Here is a 25,020-nt window from a genome sequence, read left to right on the forward strand (position 1 = left end):
GAGTAAGGTTCCCAGAGCTTAGAGTATTTTGTCTAGGAGATCACTCAGGTTGAAAATGGGTCATGAGAGATACAAATGGAAGGATAAAATGAGCTGCTTGTGTTTAAAGGTGGGGCTGTGCCTGGCAGAGGAGCTGATTAGGAGGCATAATGAGATGCGCTAATTGAGAGTAAGTAATGGAAGGAACTTTGAGAGATGCCTGTTCACAGGACTGAAGGCAAGTGGGACTGAAAGGGTATAATGAGAGGTGTAATGAGGGAAGGGAAGGTGGAACGCTCTCTTGGGTCTCAGGTGTGATGACTCACACACACAGAGGCAAGACAGGAGATGTCTGATTTGAAAGGGTGGAGGACCGGAAGGGCATAATCTGACAAGGTGCAAGGAAGCACAATGCTGGCAGGCCCAGGAGAGGAGGGGGATCTGCAGAGAGGAGCAATAGAGGGGGCTAGGCACTAGGAATGAAAACCCCAAGGTGATAATTATCTTCTCAGAAAAGACAGCCGTGTCTTCGAGTGTTTGAGTCACAGTTTTTGTAAAGGATACAGAGGAGCCGCAACTCCTTCCTTCTGTCTTTTCTTTGGACAATAGCAGAGAAAACAGGCTATTGTGCAGCATGGGCCCTGAAGTAAACTTTTCTGAACCATGTGGGACAGGGATGAGGGCAGTTGTGAAATGTGCTTTTCTTGTAACTTTGAGGTTTCATAGGATCTTGGAGACTGGGTGAGTAGGCTGGGCTGATTGTGGAAGTCAGTGACTCGAATTTAACATTCTCAGCCTGGAACCAAGTCTTCCCATCTCTGTCCCTCGCCAACCCCACCTCACCCCACATCCCCTGTGGCCACAACACTGAGGGCCTGGCTCCAGGGCTCTGCACCTCCCACCCCAGGCCCTGCTTTCCTCTGCAGCTCTGCCATCCCAAGTTGTCATCTGCTCTGAGAGCACCAAGGTCACCCCCTTGCTAACCTGGTACCTAGTCTCATATAGTTAATGGTGGTAAAGGAATTCCAGCTCCATCTAGGTAACACACGAACTTAAAATAGTCAAGTTTCATGCACAGGGAGCTCTGAATCACCATTTTAGTTAAAAAGGAAAATAAAGTTCTTTTATCTAACTGAATTTTCGAGTTACAATTTAAGTGTGTTTTCCCCTGCAAGGTAGTCTGCGGACGGTTAACTTGTCAAGATAATACTCAGTTATCTGGACACAGTAAGTGCCTCACACCTTAGTTTCTATTTCTTTTAATGCTGGCTCCTATGGCTATTCTCTTGTTAACCGTATTCTTCTAAAGAATAACCTGGGAACTTGCAGAAAATTTAAGTATTTTCTACTTAATACCTGCACAATTACAGATCCTGGGGGTGCAGTCACATGACCTGTGTTTTGACAAACTCTCCAGGTGATTCGGATGCAAGCTCAAGTTTGAGTCGCTGTTCTAAAGTTTATAGCAAGGGGTTAAAAGCACCGACCAATATGAAGCAAAGTGGACAAGCTCATTCTGACTCTTCCGTCCCTTAAGCAATTCTACTTAAGGAAAGACATGACCTGGTGCTTGTTGGGGAGTCGGGGAGTAGGGGTATGGACTCACTGCTAAGGATTTAAAAAACTCTATTAATACATCAGGACTCTGTTCTGGAAAAACAACATAAAAGCATGAACATATCAGAGATGTAGGACAAAGGAAGCCACTCGATGTTCATTGAGTGTGTACGATTTGCCAGTCACTGCCTTTACATGTCTGGTTCTGTTTAATTCTTAAAACATGAGGCTGTAACTACTTTACCAGATGAGGAAACCATGCTCAGAGATTAGGTAATTTTCCTAAGAACGCAGATGGTAAGTAATGGATGGGATTTAAGTCCCAGTCGAAGTTAAATGTCTTTTTCTCAAAAGATGATGCCAATGGGTCATTAGTGACAAAATTCATACATAGAAAAAGTATCCAACATTACTCGACATCTTTATTCTTTTAAAATCACACAGGACACAGGTCATATTTAACATTATCCAAGTCTTTTCTTTTTTTTTCTTTTTTTGAGACAGGGTCTCTGTCGCCCATGCTGGAGTGCAGTAGGGCAATCCCAGCTCGCTGCAGCCTCGACCTCCTGGGCTCAATCTATTCTCCCACCTCAGGTATCTGGAACTACAGGCATGTGCCATCATGCTCAGCTAATTTTATTTTTTGCAGAGATGAGGTCTCACTATGTTGCCCAGGCTAGTCTTGAACTCTTGGGCCCAGGTAATCCTCCTGACTTGGCCTCCCAAAGTGTCAGGATTACAGGTGTGAGCCCTCACACCTGGCCAGCCCTCACACACCAACGTGTGCCATCTTGCACTTTAATATCCACTGTTTATTCTGGGGAAACAGCACTTCACAGTTGCTCAAACATTGCACTACGAGACTGAAATCTGGATTCAGATCATCATCTTACGTTTAACTAGAGGCAAACAGTGTAAGTTTGCTGGGCCCATTTTCTTTGCCCCTGGACTGTCGTTCTTATCCCCACCTAAGGAGTTAGTAACCCAACCCAGCTTATCACCAGCACCAGATCTGGAGCGCAAGCAACTGGCCTTCCCAGTCAGCTCATGGATGAGCCTCCATCAATGCAGGCCCAACAGCACCTTCTCCCAGGAGCTCCCAACCCATGTGCCAAGCCCTACAGAATTAACATATAAGCCCTGCAAACCATGTACAAATCATGGTCTAAACAGACCTTTTGAGCTTGTTAATCGGAATATTTTGTAGCATCCAGTCTTATGCTAGTCCAAGAACTCTAGAATCTGTAGAACTGTTGAACCAAATACAAGGAATAAACTCTACTGCCAGCACTCAATTAGCTGCACCGCTGGAGAGGAACAGTGACATGGTGGATTAAAAAAAAATTGGTTCAGTTTGACTTTGGAATGCACTGGTTTTTTTTTCAGTAGATTAACTTTTCTAATTATATTTTGCACAGCCTAATATTAACAGGCATTTGTATTCCCTGGGCACACAACATCTGACATTGAGAGCTAGGAGATGCAGCCCAAAAATGTGCTGGTCTCAGAGAATAACAATGTTATGAAAAATCCACGGGTGGATAATGAAGAGGAAGCTAATTATGAAGTGCTCTGCAAATATCAAATCATAAGCAGAGAAGGCAAAATAGTAATTATCTATCGACATGTGGACAGAGTAAAAAAGTTTATTAACATTCTAAAAAGGACAGAAATTTTCAAGAATCATCATTAGTGTTAATAAAGCTTGATGAAAAAATTCGGATGCAAGGAGGGTCAGTGAGTTATTGGGTGGTCTTTCAAGTAAGCAAACCTCAAGCAATAATACCAAAGCGTTTTAAAAGAGTGTTTAAAATGAATTTTATTCTTTGAATTTTACAAGTAGTCTTTAGAGGCTTCAAACAAGAACTCTGTTGCAAAACTCTAATAAATAGCTTGCCCCAAGTCCCCAAACAAAATGTAAAATGAAATGAGAACTAAACTCAGAAGGATAAGCAAGACTTCAGAATGCTTGGATGTTAGCAATATTTCTCATTTACAAAGAGGTATCAGGCAATGTACAATCTCCTTCATACAAGTCAAAGAGAGAAAGAGACAGACGATTGAAATCTTTACAAAGCACTCCGAAATCTTCCTATTTCCATGATAGAAATGTCACCAGAAAAAAAAAAATCCCATGGAGAAATCACAATCAAGAATGAAACTGTAGCATAAAAATCTGGTAGTGAAGGTAGCGGGGAGAAGAGAGGAAAATCCATCCTGTTTCTTTCTGGGATGGAGAGAGGAAGGAATTGAGATTCCTTGGGGGAGGGAACTTCCAATCAGATGCCGCTAGAGTGCTGAATGTTCCCTTAGACCAGAGTTGCCACTGAAAGGGCAGAGGGGTCGGTTTAGTGACAGTTACAAAGGCAACAAACAAAGGGGTCTCCTCAGGTCAGTCGACACTGGCCAGCCCCATGTCTCTGTGCTCTACAGCAGCGAGGGCCTTGGAAGAGTGACCCAGGGGCCCGAAGCAGCCTGCGTCACAAGACAGGAAAAATAGCACATCAATAATTTCTGCAGCGGAATCCTTTGGATGGCCATGAAAGGATGCAGAAAATACCGTGCTGAAATTTCACACTGGGACATGCAGATTTCAAAAGCCCATTCTACTATCACAATCATTGCTTCTAACAATCAAGGATTAAAATTCACAAACATTCACTGTTAGCTTTTCCTAGTTACAAATACTGGTGAAGTCTTGCTCTGGAGAGAAAGATTAATTTAGAGATATGGTCATTTTGAGCAAGCTAGAAAAACCAATTGTGCCACATTTTTTAAAACGATGTATACTTTTGACCAAAATGCATTCAAAATGCATACAGATAATAAGGTTTTAGTTTGGGGGCATTCTGAAATCAATTACTGTTTGGAGCCAGGAAGCTGTAAGATAGGTTGATTCCAATTTAGTGGGGCTCAATTAAGCCAAACAAAGAAGAGTCCTGCAGCACAAGTGGGACCATCTTCCTGGGGAAAGGGAGAAGCAGGAAATGACCTCACAATGCAGGACTGAGAAGGGGTGTGGCCTGCAAGCACTGTCAGAGGTGCTCTGGTTTACTGACTTGCTGTTAAATAACCCTGGTCCTGCTGATCTCTGGAGGACAGGTACACACAGCACTAGCTCATGCACGAGTCATTCAAGGGAGGTAGGCATTTTCTCAAAGCAACTCCCTCTCCAGGCATTTTAGGGAAGAAGGTAAGGAAATATCCCTCTCTACTCCCCAAACAAGTTATAAAAACATTCTTTTTCTAGGAATAATGACATTTGTTAGAATAACAAGGGAAAGCTTGGGTTACCTGAAGTTGATAAGAAAGCTGATGGGAATAGAGGCAGACGGGCCAGGGGGCGCCCTGGTCCAAGGCCCAGTTTCTTCTTAAATACATAACAGATAAAGATATTGTGCAAAAAAATAAAGACATTCACATTTTAGCAGTTAAACTTTTACTGTTTAAAATTTTTATTTACTTTTTTTGTTTTTCTTTTCTACAAAAGGCAGGTGATGATTGTTGATCTGCAACTATTGTGTTGTGCACTCCCCGAAAGGGGGCAGAGTAGGAAGCCAGGGAAGGTGCTCTGAGGATGCTTTCTATGGAAGGAAAAGGGCTGCAGGACACTCACTGGAGGGAGTGTCTGGGCCCTTCTCCTGTCCTCCTCAGCCTTCCCTAGCTCATGTCTATGGTGTTGAAGACCCATTCCGTGAACTTCTTCAGCTTGTCCGAGGCGTTCTGGGACTCCTCCTGTAGCCTCAGGTTGTCCTCTCGCAGGTGCTGCACCTCCGCCTGAAGGTGGGCTTTGTCTTCTTTTTCCTGGGAAGTAGAGTGAAGTAGAAAAGCTAAGAGGTGTGGCCCCACCTTGCCCAGCTCTTCTGAAAAGTAGCTATGGACCTATTTTGATCTTTTGCCCATTTCTGTTTTTTGTTCCTCCAAACACCTGTCTAAACAGCCTGGTAGCAGGTGCTAAGACACTCTCAGCTCAGGGAACAGGGCTTCTAGAGAGATTCAACCTCGCAGGATTAGCTGTAAGTAATGCTGGAATGTGTATTTTAACGTCCTTGTTAGTCAGGATTGTCTTAAATTTTAGACAATTGTTTTGGTGGTTGATGTCTTGGTATAGTCAAGGCCGCCCCAAAAACAAAACATTCAGTTCTTTTGGTGCAAAAGCCCCAATAACACCAACTACATGGGAGTCTGGGCTACCGACACATTACACAAGGAGTGGGGAGGCCAGGAGAGGACCCAGATGGGGCTGGCTGGGGTTCAAAGCTTTTCACAAATTAGTGAACGGTTTTTCTGTACGCCTGATGCTGAACACCTCCTTGCACTGTGTGTTCCGGTGGCAACTGAGATCCCTGCAGCCCCAAACACGTGCAGGCACCGGGAAGACACCCACATCTTATTTCACTACGCTACTTAAAAAGGGCTCTCAAGGTTCAAGGGCAGTTTGCACAGACTGGGCAATTTGCTTTGAGAATACGTGTTTACCTTCTTCAAATCTTCCCGAAGCATCTTCAGCATACCTTCCAGCTGGTCCACTTTAGAAGCCAGAGTGGGAGAGGAATCTTTACTGCTGGGAACAAGAAACAAAAGACCATGTTGGCAGGGGCCTCCATGACTGGGATTTTTTTTTTTTAATCTGAAGAGGCTGTATTTATAAAATGGTTTTCAATGTCAAATTACTCGGTATGGCGACCCAATGAGTATTTTTACTTTACAAAATAAAATGGTAATCTTAAAAAAAGGTAATACAAGCTTGAACTGCAGGAAATCAATAGCTTCCTTTGTTAAAGATGCTGCATCTTCACGACTAAAGAATGAAGCGCAATAGTGAAAATGGTCTCTCTGGCAGCACAAGAGGTACTTTCTGGCAGACATAATTGTCAAACAGTAAAATGATTCCCAGGGAGGCTCTGGGATCTCTAGTGGGCTTTGAAAGAGGAGTTGCTCCCCTGTGTGTGAGAAGGAAGCTGGGGAGCTGATGTGATAGGCAGGTTGTCTCTGGTCCCCAAGTGTGTGGTCTTAGCTACTCATGCAATTGCAGCTAAGGCATCATGCCTACATCTCAAACCACTAGGACTCAGCAAGCGCATGTATAAGCATGACCATCAGCGACACTGTGGAAGATACTGAAAACCCAGACTGCAGGACTACGCAGCCCAGACAGCGGGGATACTTTAGAGCAAATGCTCTCTCCTACCTGACCCAACTGGTCCTGAGGGCATAAATGTATTATGGCATTAAATAATAATGAATATTTGTCATTATGGCCATATAAGTCATCAAGAATAGTTTAATTCTATCTATTGTATTTAGTTACAAAGTGTTCTGACTAAAATGTAAAGTGGCCCCGCGGTGATGAGCTTCACTCAAGCTATTCCGTGTGGCTTCCATCTCTTCTCCCCACAGCTGCAGTCACTGGCAGGTGTGACACAAGGTACAGAGTGCTGCCCTCGCACGGGGACCAACCTGCTGAAAGGCTTCATCTGGGCCAGAGCCTGGTCCTCCAGCTGATCACTGTTGGATGCAGCACTCAAGGGGCGATGGTTTTCATCACTAGCAGCAAAAAACGAGGCTCTCTGGACTGGAAAGGAGAGAAGAAACCATTGAGTATTTTGGAACCACATCCCTGGGCCCTATCTATCAAAGTCAACAAGTGGTCTAGTTGGCAGTCATGTCTAGTATTTCCAGTGCAGGATGCACTGGAAATCTTATTTCCCAGCTCTCACAGGGAAAAATATGACTGTTTTAGCTGTAAGAGGATTGTACCATTGTAATTTCCCTTTAAAAAACATTTGTGAGTCAATTTCTAGTCCCCCCTCATCACAGTAGCATTCTATGAAATGTTTCTCTGGAAACAGTCCTTGTGCCAAATTTCCAGACCAAGGCTTTCCACTCAGCAATGAAATAAATGCATTCGAGAGCTAGCATTATACTTAAAACTTCTTGAAGTATGTCTTCCACAAGATTCCTGGACACTCTGGTTGGCTTTAACATAAATCCATACCACCTGTGTTCCAAAACATACCAAGTTAAAATTTAAGCCAAGAAAACTAAATCAAATTTAAAATAATCTCCTATTAAAACCCAAAACTTCTACCATTTGTATATGAAGGAGATTAACCAACAAACTGAAAAATCAAGTTAGAACGAGGTGTTTCCATCTGCTGGATAAACAGCATGAAGGTAAAAGCATCTGCTGCTGGCCACTCCATGGCTGCCCGACTTACAGGTTCTGTGGCCTCGTAAATTCCCCCCAAAATTCAAACTTGACTAAATAGCAATTTTCAATTCTCCTAATTAAGAGCAACAACAACAACAAAAACAGAAAAAAAAATCACCTGCTATAATTTTGTAAAGAATAAGAACTATACATTTTAGAAAGATCTTTAAATGTAGAAAAAAGTCAGTCTTCACTCAAAAAACAAAACAAAAAACCCAGCTGACAATCTTATGTCTACACACACATACTGCACTACTTTTTCTGTTTTCGTTACAGCAGACAGGATCAGTACCAGTCTGAGGACCTGCATTTAAGAACTGCCAGCCTAAAGTGAGCACACGGCCAGCAGGCTGGCAAGGAGACAATGCAGACAGACAACGTGCTACTGCACACGGAGACGAGGGAGAATGGCAAGGGAGACGCCCCACATTTGTCAGGACAGGCACGTGGCCAAGCAGGACAAGCACTGTGACACTTAGCAACAACGTCTTTGCGACGTGATGAAAGATCCTCTCTGGATACGTGTTCTTTTCAGTCAAGGGACAGCTGGGATTCCTCTCCCCACTGCCCTTCCCATATACAGAGGAGGTGAGGCATTCATGTTATGAATCCTGTGGAGGAAACACCAGGTGGCATCTGATTACATAAAACGTGCTTAAGTGTCCAGCTTAGGGTCTGGTCCCTACTGAGTGCTCAGTAACTGCTAGCTCATCTGGTGAGGCACATATGTTGTGAGTCCAGAGAAGTAGAGTGGATGGAGACTGCTCACTCTGCCGGCACCCTGCAGGGTAGCCCTGCAGGATCCTGGGCTGTCCTGTGTGGATTCAGTGGACTCACCCTCGTAGGCTTTGGCAGCATCTACCAGGTTGGACCAATCCAAGTCCGCAGCAGTGTCAGGCAGGGGCATCAGGCCAGGGTCGGGCATAGGCTGCCTGCGGGTCTCCTGGATGTCAGTGAGGGAGCTGTCGGAGGCCGAGAACTCTCCTGCAGGAAAGGAGGAGGAATGAGATGCTTCTTGTGCCTGTGGGAGAGCCACTCAAAACTTACCTGTTTCCTGTTACCACAACAGATTGTGAGCCATTTGTGACTGTTATCAATGTCCAGGTTAGCAGGCTGTTAGTGGCTATTCTAAAGCTGACTTGAAATAGGAATGGGCTTCCTCTAGTCTGTCTTCATTTTTTTACAACCTCCCATTCTCTCCCTTCCAGCAGTGAGTCATGGCCAAGTTAGTTTTGCACTGAGGCACTAAGTCTGCTTTTGTGAGAGCTGTCTGTCCACAGCAGGGCCTGACCAGCACTAGCACCTCCTTTCCCGCAGAGCCAAGGGATTTGGGCCGGGAAGAAGAGGCCTACCTCAACAGAGAGCTGGATTTTACAGCCAGACCAGGGATGTTTCTTCCTATTAGAGGGGACAATAGGGCTTATTTTTTAAATTTTTTTTAATTTTTGAGACAGAGTCTCACTCTGTGGCCCAGTCTGGAGTGCAGTGGCACAATCTCGGCTCATTGCAACTTCCGCCTCCCAGGTTCAAGCAATTCTCCTGCCTCAGCCTCCCAAGTAGCTAGGACTAAAGGTATGTACCACCATGCCCAGCTAATTTTTGTATTTTTAGTAGAGATGGGGTTTCACTATGTTGGCTAGGCTGGTCTTGAATTCCTGACCTCGTCGTGATCCACCTGCCTCAGCCTCCCAAAGTGCTAGGATTACAGGCGTGAGCCACTGCACCCAGTTTAATAGGGTTTGTTTTTATCTGGCCTGGGAGTGGTAAGCGACAGAAGGCCTATGCCTGCCCTGTCTGCTATTCAGGGGCAGCCCACTGGGTTCCATGGTCAAAGGTGTCCAAGGGGATGTGAGGGGCAAATCAAGGGATGTGAGTGTGCTGGGTTACTCAGACAGAGCTAAGACAGGAAGGTGATTTTAGGGGTGGAACTGGTATTATTCTTCCCAAAGATGCAGTCATCACATGAGCTATTCTTTGGATCAATTTTGGGTTGCAGCAGTCTAACATCCCAAGCTCTTCCTAAGGGGACAATTTATTGAATACAAATATTAAACCACTGTAACAACAAACTGACATATTAACAACTAAGCTCTGCTTAGCCTGGGGCAGGGAGGACTGGGCAGAGTGAGCCACCCTGAACACTGAAGGCAGCTCCTACTGCTCAGGTTAATGCAGGCAGATAACAGGAAGGGTGGCTGTTGGGGTCCAGGGAAAATGTTGCTCATGACATAAAAATGTGCTCAGTAGGCAGAAGCTGGGTGGAAGCGAGGGCAGAGCAAACCACTCCACGAGAAGGAGCACCCTTGGAAGGTGACTGCAACACTCAGGTCCATGCAAACACAAAGTTAAGCTAAATGCTCAGCTAGAATACTTAAGTGACTCCAGAAAGACCTGTTTACCAGGAGTTAAAGAGTTTCATGTATTATGACAGCCCGGTAAGCCAGTGTATTAAGTGCTTTGTTTTCCCTTTCAAATTACAAAAAGAACTTCTCTGAAGTACAGCCGCTGGTTATTACTGTGCTTAAAATTAGCAAAATTATGAGTAAATGGAAGTTAACAAATACTGCAAGATATTAAACGTTAAGTTCTACTTAAATGTGCTCCCACCAAGGGTAAGTAGGAGGAACAGATAATTCTGTAACTCACAACCCTTCTGCCCTTTTATCTCTGGGGCCCGACTTTCCATGTGGGGGATGAAAGAAGTCACCCTTCCTCATTCCCCAAACACATTTCAGTGGAAGTCACCAAGCAAGGTAGGGCTGAGGGATCAGCCCAATGAGGACTGCTTGGTTAGGATGTGAAATCACTGCACCTGCTATCTTATTCAGGAAAACAAGAAAAGCTGATGGGAAGGGCCTCAGAGAGGGCTGCCTGTTCCTTCCCTTCCACTGTGGACTCACATGGGCCCTTTAGTCCCAGGACTCCTCGTCTGGACAATGACCATGTGTGGGAGGCAGATTTCTGGGCTGCTCTTTTGGAATGTAGGCTTCTACGACTCAGGGCTTACTCTGACATGACACATGCAGAGAAGACTTCACAAAGGGGTTACACCTTTACACTGCAAAGGCAAAATTAGAAGTACAGGGAAATAAGAGAGCAATCAAAGTAAGGCAGGAATAATGGAATTCAGGGAAGACTGACCCTGATGTAGGGAGAGAAGGAGAGAAAAAGGGTAGGGACAGGAGGTCACTACCACAAGGCTTATTCTGGAGTCTGATGATAAAAAGTGGTCATTTCATGTGCCAACCTTGGTTCATTGGAGGTGACTTCCTGGAGCAAAGAGAACCCAGATATAAGCTGCAGGTGGATGGGGGAGGAAGCAGGGGAAGCTGGCATGAGCCTTGTGTGATGCCTGCCGGGGCGAGCAGGGTGGGTGGGCCTGTGCTGCTGAGCAGTGAGTAGGACGGAGACATGGAGGAACATTCATGAGCGTGGGCTGAGAGCTCAAAAATAAGGCAGCAAAAGCAAGAGATGTAAAGAATTACTTCCAGAGAAGCAGCAGAAGGAAAAGAAACGTGGGTATGAATGGACACCAGAGATATAAAAGCTGCAGCAGAGTTCGCAGAAGGAAAAAGGACAGAAGGGAGGAAGGGTGAGAGCAGTGCATCTGGTAAATGATCAGGAACACTGGTTCCATGACAGGCATCTGCTGTGCTGGGCCACAGCTATGAGGGGAGGTGTAGAGCCCTGGAATGGGGTGGACAGAGACAGGAAAAAGGAAAAAACCAAATTTTAAATCCCGAGTCCCAGAACATGGCCCTTAATAAAACTGGGATCTAGTTGGGTCACAAAGCAAACAAGGCATATGTGGACCAGGTGCAAGAACATGGAGGCACCCATTATCCACAGGCCTTTTCCTTACATAATGCTTGCCTGCTCACTGCATGAATAAATCAATGAGTCAACAAATGAGTGGTTGACACCACAGGCAATTTCCTTACAGCCTGGGAAAGACTGAGAGCAATGGCAAGTCTGGGTTCTTACGGTGGCTATAGGAAGCAGTGGATACAACTCTCTAAGAAATAACTAATCTAGTGCTAGCCAAATTTGCTCAATCAAAACAGCAGCTGGCATGGTTGCTAAGAATACCAATTCCCAGACTACTCTTTTGGAGATTCAAATTCAGGAGGTCTTGGGTCCAGTGTGGGGATCTGTTACTTCTAGCAAGCATCCTGGGTGACTGTGGTGGTCTGGGATTACAGGAGAGAGAGGGCAAATGACGAAGGGGCGGGTGAGCTGAGACCATCTGAGCATGGATACAGGACCCCTCTCTGAGCACACCGAGTGGCAGCCACGTCTGGGGACACTGACCATCATCAACAGGGCTGTCCAGGCTGCAGCTGAAAGACCACTTACCATGCAGCGATTTCATTCCTAAGGTGTAAGAAGGCCTCCTCAATGGGAGTGACTTGGGGAGAGAAGGGTACGTGCTACTGAAGAGGACATCGTTGGGCAGGGCTTGGTCCAGAAGTGATGCCCTGGAGGTGAAAAAGTGCTCCCTCTGGCTACTGTAAATGCTCTCGTCCGACAGTGTTCTGTGCAAGGCCCGCCGTGAGGTGGGAGTGCTGGGGAAAGGAGACTGAGGAGAGGAGAGTGCGTGGAACTGAAAAACAGGATCGAGACAAAAGAAAGTCAATTTTCTGGTTCAGATCCCTGAGACCAAGGTTGGGGAAGGGTGGGATAACCAAGTTACTGGTTCAGATACACCCCCAGCAAGGAAGCTTCAGGGCCCACTGTCTATTTCTACATCCTCAAGGAGCTAACCCAAGAGTTCCTGGTCGTTATTCCTCAGTCTGGCACGCTGCCTGCAGTCTATCAGTGCTCCCTACGTGATTCAGGTATGTGATTAAGTGGATTTATCAAGATCGTGTGTGGTTAAAAACAAGACTTTAGGATCAGACAAATGTGACTTTTATTTAAATCCTGTGTCTCTCACCAAATCATACAATCTCTCTGAGCCTAATTCCTCGTTTGTACAATGGGAGCACAAAACCTGTCGGGATTACCACAGGGATTAAACAAAACGCTGGACTGAGCACAATGGCGGGTGTCAGTGGCATGAAGAAATGGTGTTATGGCCCCTGGGGGAACAGAGAGCCACAGTGCTAGGAGGGTGTCCTGATAAGCTTGTCAGATGATAACATGCTTGCTGGGCAATAAGGGTATTTGATCATCAAAATATTTTAACTCACATAGCAGGTAGCTCTTGATTACTAACTTATACCAACTGAATCTATCAAGGTAGATACATTTCATGAGTTTTGGAGAAAGTTTATTTTTTGAAGATGCATTTCTATTCATGAAATAAGAATAGGGTAGGCTGGGCATGGTGGCTCATGCCTGTAATCCTAGCACTTTGGGAGGTCAAGGTGGGCAGATCACTTGAGGTCAGGAGTTCAAGACCAGCCTGGCCAACATGGTGAAACCCCATCTCTACTAAAAATGCAAAAATTACCCAGCCGTGGTGGTGTGCACCTGTAATCCCAGCTACTTGGGGGCTGAGACAGGAAAATCGCTTGAACCCAGGAGGCAGAGGTTGCTGTGAGCCATGACTGTGCCACTGACCTCCAGCCTGGGCAACAGAGTGAGACTCTGTCTCAAAAAATAAAGAAAGAATAGGGAAATCATCTTTATAAATAACAAATAACTATATATTTATTTATACGTGACAAATAGTTCCAGATGTATCTCTTATTGACATCTTTTGCCTTTGTGACCAAATCTGATTTTACTTGAGATTTTTTCTGCAAATAGCAAGCTTCTGAGAATCCCTTGCACTGAGAACAGCAGACACATTAAAAATAGCAACCTGAAAGGCAACAGAACATTTGACCCATGAACAATAAAGTCATTCTGATTCAGTTCCTCTTGGGCCACTGTCTGCGTCGATAGGGAAAATGATGTGGAGAACAGGTAAAGACGTGAGGAGGCTGTCACCACTGGTTGAAAGCCACCCTGGGACTTCCCATGATACTTTGAAGGGGCAGACAGAGAATGATTTAGCAAATGCTCCATTTAGTGGGCTGAAATACACAGTGGATACACAGGGCCTAGCATGCTTCCACTCAACTAGCCAGGGGTGAACCAGGTCCAAGCTACCCTCAATGTGGTATGCACAGCTGCTGCATAAATACCAAAAGATTATTAATCAAACACATTGTTAATACACCCAAGGTGTGACCAACTGGGTAAAAATTATGTTCACTTTAAAAAAATTCATGATGAATTAAATCCAAAGTACATATGTACTTGTCTAGAAACTAAATTGCTGTGATAAATGCTTTGAGAGAGAGAACTTGGAATGAAAGTGACAATTTCCCTTCTCTTTTTGTGGAGAAGAGTGAGCATTAGAGCCATTATATGGCTTGCTAACTGTAATTTTCTTAAAAAATAAAACCAGATTAAAACCAAAACCAAAAAAAACATCTCCACCTGCAACGTTCTAGGACTATCACATAAGGCTTCTGCCTGCCAGGTCAGATCTCAGATTTCGGTACGGAAAAACTGCTGCTAAATAGTTTTCAGCACCCCTGGTTTTAGTAAAGGGATTTCCTTTCCAGTATCCCCACCCTGACGGTTTTACAGGTGTGAAATCCTCCGCCAATTCTAGTTTCAGCCTCTTTGGGAAACGTTAATATGCTTCAAGGCCATGAACAGCTACCTTGAAGAGCTTTAAGCAGTGTGCCCTGTGAAAAGCTAAAACACCCTGCACTGAAGGGAGGCAGGGCAGGAAGCAGAGGAAGCAACCTACCCCAAAGGTGTTCTGCTCATTCATTAAAAGGTAGGAGAACACAGCCTTGTCCGAGAATGTTGGGATGGCCCCTCGCCCCATCCTCCTCAACTTTAGTCTTAAAGGTTTACAGAACTATCTGCTTCCCAAGAGCAGCCCCTGCCTGCCTTGCAGGTTGTACCTGGGATCGCCCAGGAGCGCTGCCCAGTGTTACCAGTCCTTGGGAAAGAATCACAGTGGAGTGGGATGGCACTGGAAGTGGGATCACACCTGGAAGGGATTTCAGAGGACATTCGAGAAGGGGGCTGGTTCTAACTTGTGCTCCAAGGAGGCCCTAAAGGTTCCTTATAGCACCACTGCTATGGAGAGGTTCAAGTGGGACCCAGGAGTCCAGGTCATCCCATCCCTCCCATAAGAGAAACTCTGCTGTCTGAATTCTATATAATGGGGTTCCATGTGTGATTAAAAAAAAAAAAAAAGGCTTCCTGAGCTTTAAGACTGGTTGGGCACCACTGATCTCCTCTGGTCCTCTATCTCACAGTTGAGGAACGGGGCCTGGAGAAGTGACGTTTTGCTTCATACCAGTCTCCTGTTCTCTCATTCTTTTCAGTGCCCCTGGTTACTAGTGACATGTGTCACCTGCACTGACAAGAAGCTTTTCCTAAATACCGGAGCCACATGAAGCCTCCTCCTTTGGTATATACCTGAGAGCACTGGCACAGAACAACTGTCTGTTCACTTGTCAGACTGTATGCCACCCTTGGGGAAAATAAGGTTATCCCATCTCTGCTTGCCAGTGAGGTTTCTTAGAGTGCTGCAGCTCTGCCACTGTTCTTGAGGTCCTTGCTCTCCTGGCAAATGAGCCTGGGAGTGACCCTGCCACTCAATATTAACAAAAGCTCATAGGTAGCACTGGCTATCCAGGAAAACCAATGTGGCACATGAGTGGCTTCGGAGTGTCACAGCCCAAAGCTGGCCATGACACCTAGTATCCTGAAGTCTGAGGCAGTGGTTTGGAGCCTTGAGCCAGGAGTGGCCTGGAAGACCTCTCAAGGGCATGCCAGCCTTACTGACACAGCAGAGCTTCCATCATTCAGATGACGACTCTCAGAAGACAAAGGGAGCTAAGCTAACTCATCTGAAACTAAACCTGCTCAAATAAGATGAAACTGGAGAGAGAAAACCTGAGCCTATTCCCAGTTCCTGCTCACTGTGATGGTTCAGCCAGCACAAGCACTTTCTTCACAGAGTCTCACAGTAATACAGTCACAACATAAAGAAAGCACACTCCTGTTTCAAATAGGAATGCTAAAGTAATTCATTTTGGAAATAAAAGCCAAGACCTGGAATAAGGACAAAATCAAACATTTGCCTTCAATTATTTCTACTGCGTAAGTAAATCAAAAGAATGAAGGCTCCGAGCTTGCCCCTTGCCAAAAATGTTAAACTAGGAGTTGGAAGAAAAACTCCACTCAGGGCAGGTTTTATTTCCCTTTAACCTCAAAAGAAAAATCTGAAATAATTTTTATTTTGAAACCGGTACTGAAACATTTTAATATACCTCTTTGGGTTTTGATGGATAAAGAAAGAAGTTTCAAGCACTATCTTTTGCAAGGTTGCTAAGGAAACCATTTGTGCCCTGAATGATGAGTCAGAACTGTTAAGTGCTGGCTTATGAGACGGAAATTACAGAAATCAAGAGCGGCTACATCTGTACAATGATTTATTAACATAAATCATGTTAAGAAATCATTTATTTCTCAACGAAACTCTAGAGTGGTCCTTGGGGGTACATTCAGTTCCTATGAATGTTGATTTTTTAGGTTTAGGGGGTTTATCTGGTCTGTCTGGGGAGATGCACACACACACACACACACAGACACATGGTGCTGGGGAAGCCTGAGGGCGACAGCCCCACACAGCTGCTCCACCCGCCATGCCTCTTGCACTCTGATCACAGTGTGAAGCTGGTGTGTGGTTTAGGAAATATTCTAGCTTCCACTTCAATCAATTCAATTCTTAAGGTCCTTCTTAAAGCTTTCTAGTCTCTTCAAATAGACTACAAATCATCCACCTAAGAACCTAGAGAACAGAAAACTTCAAAGTTTGCAGCCATAACCTTTCTGGGGGTGCACTCCCTTCTCGTAGGAGACCCAGAAGACCTCAGACAGAAATACCTATACTCAGAGTGACATAAATTCAGGCCCAGCTCAATAAACACCTATTCCAATCCTCAGGGGTGTGAGACTCCACACTTTATAGAACAAGAAAGGAGAGAGCCTTAAGTGAGTTTCCAAAGGTCCTACAAGCTGAGACAAGTACACAAACCTTTCCACGTGGTCACATAAAGGTCTAGGTGACACACAAACATACACACTGGACAGGTATTCAGGACTTGGTGCAGAGAGACTGGGTTTTAGAGAAGACATTTACAGTCTAGAATTCTGAGATAAAATAGAAGGCTTTATGAAGTCACGAGAGTTTGGAAAGTTCTGAAGGTGTGTGGGTAGACTTAGACTGCTGGACTGAAGCAGCAGCTGCACGTTTACTTTTGGGGGTGTGGCGATGAGAGTGACTGTCTATCAGGCAGTTTCTCTGAGTGAACAGAATACCGTATATGGCCAGCAGGTTTGCTGGACAGGGTCAGGAGCAAACGGGGCCATTTCTGAGAAGAGGAGGACCCTCTGGACAGAAGACAGTAAAACCCTTGTGGAAAACGTTCTAGCTTTCCATAGGAGCCACAGGTGTCTCTGCACAGTTTCCAAGAAGTCATATCGCCTAAGTGATGTTCAGGGAATCATGCACTCTGAGCAGGATACAGTAGAAGAATAAACAGCTGTAGGGGTAGGACCATGTTAATAGTAACGATGACTAATGAGACGTGGCTGCAGGGACAGAGCATTGTCAAACACTGTGGACCAGTTATTAGGGAAATGGGATGATAGCAGGAAGTGAGACTCAGTGAAGAGCAGCCAGTAACCGGCACTTTCTGGAAAGCGTGACTACGGTTAACAACCCCATCATGTCTGGCTTGTTTCTAATTGCCATCTACCCTGAGCTCTGTCTTGTACCTTAAAACTCTTCTGTGATTCAGGAGTTGGGCTTTCAAGGTCGATTAGTTTCTTTAGATCTTCTTCAATGGTGGACTTGGAGGTTGGCTTAGGAGATGCCCGGAGGTCTCTGGTTGAGGCACGCAGCCTGGTGTGGGCTATTTCATTGCCATCACTCTGATGACGCCTGGAAAAAAAGGGAAGAGATGATAGATACCAACTCAACAAGGTTGGCTCAAGGGCACGACAGGCTCTAAAGAATGTAAGTCAATAGAGAAATATTATGTGGAGAAACAGACAATTACTTCTGCTTGTATCAAAATCTACTCATATAAACGCTTACTGAAGAAATAAAACCAATTTGAAACACAAAATAAAATCTGATGAATAAGTCACTCTTTTAAAGAAAGCTATTAGTTTTACTAAGCCAAAATTAGCAACAGGTTTACTAAAAGACCACAAGGTATACATCCAAAATGCAACCTTTGCACAAATGAAAACAAAATAATTGAATGAATCATTTAATGTTTTGCTGTACTACCTTGTCAAAAAGTCCTTTATTTTCAGGGGTACTCACTCACTTTCTAATATTCCCTCTGGTGCCTACTGGCCTAGTTAAGAACTACATGGGAAGGCTGTGATTAATATAATCAAAGGGACTAGTATGGTCTTAGCACCAGAGGGGCAACTATTCTGAAGTGTATCCTTCAAACACACTCCTTTTGAGATCTAAGATTCTCAAATCCTAACATTTTGCAATACATCTTGTTTAAGGAACGAGGCAGAGAAATAATTTAAGAAAATATTACTTACGAAAAAACATAATAATCCCACCAACAGACCAACTCCTCCCAACCCCCTAGCCTGGTCTCTTTTGTTTTAAGAGATTACTCCAAGATTTTCTATTCTCCATCATGTTAAAAGCAAGCCACCAGCAAGGGAAGCAAAATAACTCTTACTTTCTCGTGTCCATAAATCCCACGGAGTTTATGGTTCCTTCAGGTTTTTTCCATCCAATTAGGTACTTGCTAGTAGCGCCCTGGCGAGGGTAAAAACTCCTAGGACCAGAGGAGGAGGAGGAGGAGGAGGAGAAGGACGGTGCGAGCTGTGAGGGGGCGGCTGGATGAAGCTCTTCTTTAGGTGAACTTCGGGCACTGGTGAAAACCACTGGGCTGGCAGAGTGTCGGGAGCTCATGGTACTGGGGAGAAGCAGGGCAAAGACGTGTATCTCAGGATCATTATGTCAGCTATGAAAGTGTTGCCCGGGGTACGGGTGATGGCTGGGTCAAACAACAGTGAATTTTTCATGAACTATTAACAGCGATGGCTGGCTGGCCTTCCTGGTTTTCTCACTATAATTTAAATGTCTGCTCTTAAAATGACAGATGGCTCCTAGTGCTTCGTCTGCACTTTAAAAAGTAAAAATACTTAAGACTGTCAGGGACACTTTCAAACACACTGGCACCACTGAAGTTTGTCACAGAAGTTTGGCAGTGGCAAGAGACAGGAGAAAGAGAAGCAAAAGGTCTACCGTCTCCATGCCTCTGTCTTGCTTTCTTCACAACTGGGGATTATGGTGATGCTCTCTAGGACCAAGCTGAGGAGGGGAGAGGAGACTGAATCAGGGCTATGGCTCTTCAGACTCACATCCAAGGCCAGTGGGCACAGTGAGCGCTCCCTCCCCATGGCAGCTGGCATTCATATCGGCTCTGGAGCCTGCTCATCAATATATTTGAAACATCAGTTAAAGATTACAAAACTAGGGCTGGGTGCGGTGGCTTATGCCTTAATCCTAGCACTTTGGAAGGCCGAGGTAGGCGGATCATCTAAGGTCACGAGTTCGAGACCAGTCTGACCCACATGGCGAAATCCCGTCTCTAAAAAAATACAAAAATTATCTGGGAATGGTGGTGTGTGCCTGTAATCCCAACTACTCAGGAAGCTGAGGCAGGAGAATCACTTGAACCTGGGAAGTGGAAGTTATGGTGAGCCAAGATTGCACCACTGCACTCCAGTCTCGGTGACAGAGAGAGACTCCATCTCAAAAATAAAAAAGATAATAAAACTAAAGTCTACATGACTAAAGAGTCCAAAATTTAGGGGTTTCAAGAATTCCAGAACAGAAAAAGGCAGGATTTTCAAAATAAGATATGAGAGTTTTAGTTAACTAAAACTCATATAAACATAGAAGGCCTTTAACTGTAGGATTTTCATACTTCCTGCCCAGTGGTCTCACAGGACCACACTATTTGAGCCTTTCTGAGTTCTCCAGCATGGGGTGAAACCAAAGATGGCTGACTCTTGCTACAACAGACTTTCAGTTATTTTTACTTGAGGTTTAATTAATAGTCTGTGGTCCCAAAGCATTCCTCAATGGCACTTTCATTTGTCAAAAACGAACGGTCCTCACCTAAATAAAGTATGGACTTTAGTTAATAATACTATATCAACATTGACTTGGGGAGGAAGATAACTGAATAGAACCCTCTAACAACTGTCCCTCCACAGGAACACCAACTTGAACAACTATCCACACAATAAAGCACCTTCATAAGAATCCAAAATCAGGTGAGCGATCACAGTACCTGCTTGTCACATCATATCAAGGGGAAAGAGTCACTGAAGAGGGTGGTAAACATGGTCCTGCATCGCCTACGCCCCCTCCCCCACCCTGGCACAGCAGCTTGGAGAGAGAATCTGTGCACATCAGGGAGGGAGAGGGTGTGGGACTTTGCATCGGAACTCACTGCTGGCCTGTCACAGCAGAGCACAACACTGAGCAGAATTCTGCTGGCACCCACGGACAGAGCATTTAGACCAGCTCTGGGTCAGAGGGGAATTCTCAGCCAGAGTGGGAGGAAGCTGAGTCCCAGCTGGTTCCGCCACCCGTGCAGTGCCAGCTGTGGTGGCCATGGGAGTGCTTGAATCACCTTCCCCAACTCCAGGCAACCCAGCACAGAGAGAGACTACTTCTGAGAGGGAAGAGAGAAGAGACATTGCCTAGCAACCCAGAGAATTCTCCCTTATCTTGCCCAAACCCATCAAGGCAGCACCTCTTGGAGCTGGTGAGAGTTAAAGCGTTCCTGGACTGAGGGCGCCCCCTAGTGCTGATACATCTACAGTGATCACAAGCTTAGATCACAATAGTCCTATTTGAGTACATGGAAAGCCTTCTCTGGAAGAACCAGTACAAACAGGCCCAGGCTGCCAAAATTGGAATAAATACCTAACTCTTCAATGTCCAGACACTGATGAATGTACACAGGCATCAGGAACATCCAGGAAGACATAACTTCATCAAATGAACCAAATAAGGCACCAGTGACCAATCCCAGAGTGACGCAGAATTCAGACAGAGAATTCAAAATACCTGTCCTTGAGCAAGTTTAATAAACTTCAAGATATCACAGAGAAGGAATTCTGAATTCTATCAAAAATTTAACAAAGAGATGGAAATAGTAATTTAAAAATCAAGCAGAATTTCTGGAGTTGAAAAATTGAATTGACAAACTGAAAAATGTACCAGCTTCTCAACAGTGGAATTGATCAAGCAGAAGGAAGAACTAGTGAGCTCAAAGACAGGCTACATGAAAATACACAGTCACAGGAGAAAAAAGAAAAAAGAATAAAAAAGAATGAAACATGCCTACAAGAGCTAGAAAATAGACTCAAACGGGTAAATTTGTTTTTCTTTTTTTTTTTTTTTGAGTCTCCACCCAGGCTGGAGTGCAGTGGCACTATCTTGGCTCACGGCAACCTCTGCTCCCAGGTTTTCTGCCTCAGCCTCCTAAGTAGCTGGGATTACAGGCACCTGCCACCACGCCCGGCTAATTTTTGTATTTTTAGTGGAGACACGGTTTCACCATGTTGGCCAGGATGGTCTCAAACTCCTGACCTCAGGTGATCTGCTAGCCTTGGCCTCACAAAAAGATAAGGATTACAAGCGTGAGCCACCGTGCCCGTACTGTCAAAGGGGTAAATCTAAGAGTTATTGGCCCTAAAGAGGATGTAGAGAGAGAAAGAGATCGGGGCACAAAGTTTATTCAAAAGAATAACGAACATTTCCAAACCTCGAGAAAGATATAAATACCCAGGTACAAGAAGGTCACAGAACTCCAAAAGGGTCCAACCCAAATAACACTACTTCAAGCATATATTAATCAAACTCTCAAAGGTCAAGGATAAAGAAAGGATATCTGAAAGCAGCAAGAAAAAAGAAGCAAATAACATAAAAAGGAGCTCCAATACATCTGGCAGCAAACTACTTGGTGGAAACCTTACAGGCCCACAGAGTGTGGGATAACATACTTAAAGTGCTGAAGGAATACTGATTCTCAAGCTATAACAAATGTACTACACTAATGTAAGATGATGCCAACAGGGGAAACTTGGTGAGGGGTTTATGAGAACTCTGTCTTTGCAACTTTTCTGTAAATCTGAAACTATTTTGATATTAAAAAGTCCCACAATAGGCCAGGTGCAGTGTCTCATGCCCGTAATCCCACGACTTTGGGGGCTGAGGCGGGCAGATCACCTGAGGTCAGGAATTTGAGACCAGCCTGGCCAACATGATGAAACCCTGTCTTTACTAAAAACACAAAAATAGCTGGGTGTGGTGGCACACACCTGTAGTCCCAGCTACTTGGGAGGCTAAGCCAGGAGAATCGCTTGAACCTGCGAGGCAGAAGTTCCAGGGAGCCTAGATCAATAAACACTGGTGCTCAACATCATCAGTTACCAGGAAAATGCATATTAAAACCACAATGAAGGACCACTACACACCTACCAGAATGGCTACATTAAAAAGACTTATAATATCAAGTGCCAGAAAGGATGTGAAGCACTAGAGCTCTCATACACTGCTGGTTGGAGTGCTACTTGTTACAACCACTTTGGAAAACTAGTTCGGAGGCTCTACTAAGTTGAACATACGTATATTCTTGACATGGCTATTGTATTCCTAGAAACTCAAAAGAAACACATATGCCTGTGTACCAAAGGACATGTACAAGAATTCTTAGTATCGGCTGGGTGCAGTGACTCACACCTGCAATGCCAGCACTTTGGGAGGCTGAGGTGGACAGATTACTTGAGCTCAGGAGTTTGAGACTAGCCTGGGCAACATGGCAAAACCCTGTTTCTATAAAAAATAAAAAAAATAGCCAGGTGTGGTGGTGTGTGCCTGTAGACCCAGCTACTTGGGGGGCTGAGGTGGGAGGATTGCTGGAGCTCAGGATGTCGAGGCCGCAGTGAGCCAAGTTCACACCACTATACTCCAGCCTGGGTGACAAAATGAGACTATCTCAAAAAAATAAAAGAAGAGGAAAAAGAAAAAACAAAGATTCTGAATATCCCAAATTGGAAACAATCCAAATGTTCATCAACAGTAGAGTGGATAAATGAGCCGCTATATTCTCACACTCTAAATATAATATAGCAATAGGGATAAGCTAATGTTACCTGCAACACATGGATAAATCTTAGCAACATAATGTTGACTTAAAGACACAGGACACAAATTAATACACATAGTATGATTCCATTTATATTCAGTCCCAAAACAGACAAAATAAAGCTATGATTTTCTTAATTTTTGTTTTTGTTTTTGAGACAGGGTCTTGCTCCGTTGCTCAGACTAGAGTGCAGTGGTTCAATCATAGCTCACTATAGCCTCTGACTCCTGGGCTCAACGGATCCTTCCACCTTAGCCCGCCAAGTAGTCAGGACTACAAGTGTGCATTGCCACACCTGGCTTACACATGTATTCTTAAAAGGATAACTGGTTAAATAAGATCAACCCCAATTCCGGTTTTATCTATGAACACAATGGGCTGACACTAGCTCCCAGGTGTGAAATGCCAGTGCACTTCTTTTCACTAGTGGTTATAACTGAGACAGCCCCACTTAACAATTGATTAGATTTAAGCACAAAGGTACGAGAGAAACAAATGAACAATCCACCGGTATGGCTTTCTTCTTTAATGCACACAACTCACAGCATGAAATTGTGCACTTTCGTACACATGGCCTCTACTTCAGTGGGCCTGTCAGCATCACCTGGGAGCTCTTCTAAAGCATACTTTCTTGTGTTCCAATCCTAGATACTTAATTTAGTAAAGGAGGAATGATGCCTGGAAGATTAGGTAAAATATCCTCCAAGTGTTCACAGCAGCTGAGGCCTACTGCTCACTCACATCCAGCTGAATTATACACACTGTTATGACGGTCAAAATCCAGTTCCATATTGTCTAGATGAAGAAGGTGAAGTCATGGTAGCAGTGTTTCTCAGGCCACAGAACATGGCCACCTGTATGTACTGATGCAACTGGGGAATCCTGGGCTTGTGTTATATCTTCCGGAGCCCCAGAAATCTGTATTTTAACACACTTCCAAAGTATTCTCATGTTTTTTTGGGTTGAAGAAATACTGCATTAGCCCCTCAACTCCTCCCACTCTAAAATGAGTCTGTCTCTGGGCACAGCTGTGGGTGGGCTCCTTGCAGCTGACCGACCGACCCACTGGCCTGAGACTGCATCAAGGGATGTGCACCTATGCACTTCTCCTAAGAATCTCTGAAGTGGATTAAATTACAATACAACTAACATGAAGCTATCAGCTTCATACTTTTTAAGGGGAGCTGTGTGACTGGGCTCTTTCATTATCCTGGAAATTTCATGTTAATTTAATAGGTTTCAATTTCATTTTACTCAGAGAGTTAAATCTCTTCATAGGAATTACATAAGAAGGGAATGAACCAATAATACCTAACAAAAAAGCATTAGATATAACAGGAAATAATAACTGTAATATCTATACTTTTCTCAATATATAAGAAGTGAGTTTAACTGAGTATGGTCAAATTGGAATCACTAGAAATGTACTCAAGGTGTCTCTAAATTCTACATGAAGAAACTACTAACTTTAATTTTTCTATAAGCTATAGGGCATTTCTCCTTTCCTAAAAAGGAACAACCTTAGATTCTGTTTGGCCATGTCAGGATGTTAATTTTGAAAAGGAAGAGAGGATACACAAGTACATGATACCCCATGTAAAAGAGGCCGGGCGCAGTGGCTCACACCTGTAATCCCAGTACTTTGGGAGGCCGAGGTGGGCAGATCACGAGGTCAGGAGATCAAGACCATCCTGGCCAACGAGGTGAAACCCCTCTCTACTAAAATACAAAAAATTAGCCAGGCGTGATGGCATGCACCTGTAGTCCGAGCTACTCGGGAGGCTGGGAGGTTGAGGCAAGGGAATCGCTTGAACCTAGGAGGCAAAGGTTGCAGTGAGCCAAGATCATGCTACTGCACTCCAGCATGGCGATAGAGCGAGACTGTTTCAAAAAGAAAGAAAGACAGACAGACAGAAAGAAAGAAAAGAGAGACAGAAAGAAAGAAAGAAAAAAAGAGAGGAAGAAAGAGAGAGAAAGAAAGAAAGAAGGAAAGGAAGGAAGGAAGGAAGGAAGGAAGGAAGGAAGGAAGGAAGGGAG

The 25,020-nt window shown here is 44.5% G+C and overlaps 1 protein-coding gene across 4 annotated transcripts in view; it reads right to left on the bottom strand.

Annotated features, from left to right (window-relative positions):
* Positions 1-3,329: 3,329 nt before the first annotated feature.
* SIPA1L1 (signal-induced proliferation-associated 1 like 1) overlaps positions 3,330-25,020 on the bottom strand; it is a 211,149-nt gene continuing 189,458 nt past the window's right edge. For 2 of the 4 annotated variants that reach the window (XM_011983133.1, XM_011983132.1), the window contains 7 exons: positions 18,490-18,729; positions 17,552-17,717; positions 12,107-12,353; positions 8,588-8,734; positions 6,997-7,111; positions 6,016-6,100; positions 3,330-5,340 (listed from right to left, as the gene is read on the bottom strand). In XM_011983133.1, the coding sequence (XP_011838523.1) occupies positions 5,197-5,340; positions 6,016-6,100; positions 6,997-7,111; positions 8,588-8,734; positions 12,107-12,353; positions 17,552-17,717; positions 18,490-18,729 (1,144 nt within the window). In that variant the 3' untranslated portion in view covers positions 3,330-5,196. The remainder of the gene's footprint in view (positions 5,341-6,015; positions 6,101-6,996; positions 7,112-8,587; positions 8,735-12,106; positions 12,354-17,551; positions 17,718-18,489; positions 18,730-25,020) is intronic. The other 2 variants (XM_011983134.1, XM_011983135.1) reach the window with 1 other exon arrangement.

Source organism: Mandrillus leucophaeus, unplaced genomic scaffold (assembly GCF_000951045.1).
Source record: "Mandrillus leucophaeus isolate KB7577 unplaced genomic scaffold, Mleu.le_1.0 Scaffold246, whole genome shotgun sequence".
Classification (NCBI taxonomy): domain Eukaryota; kingdom Metazoa; phylum Chordata; class Mammalia; order Primates; family Cercopithecidae; genus Mandrillus; species Mandrillus leucophaeus.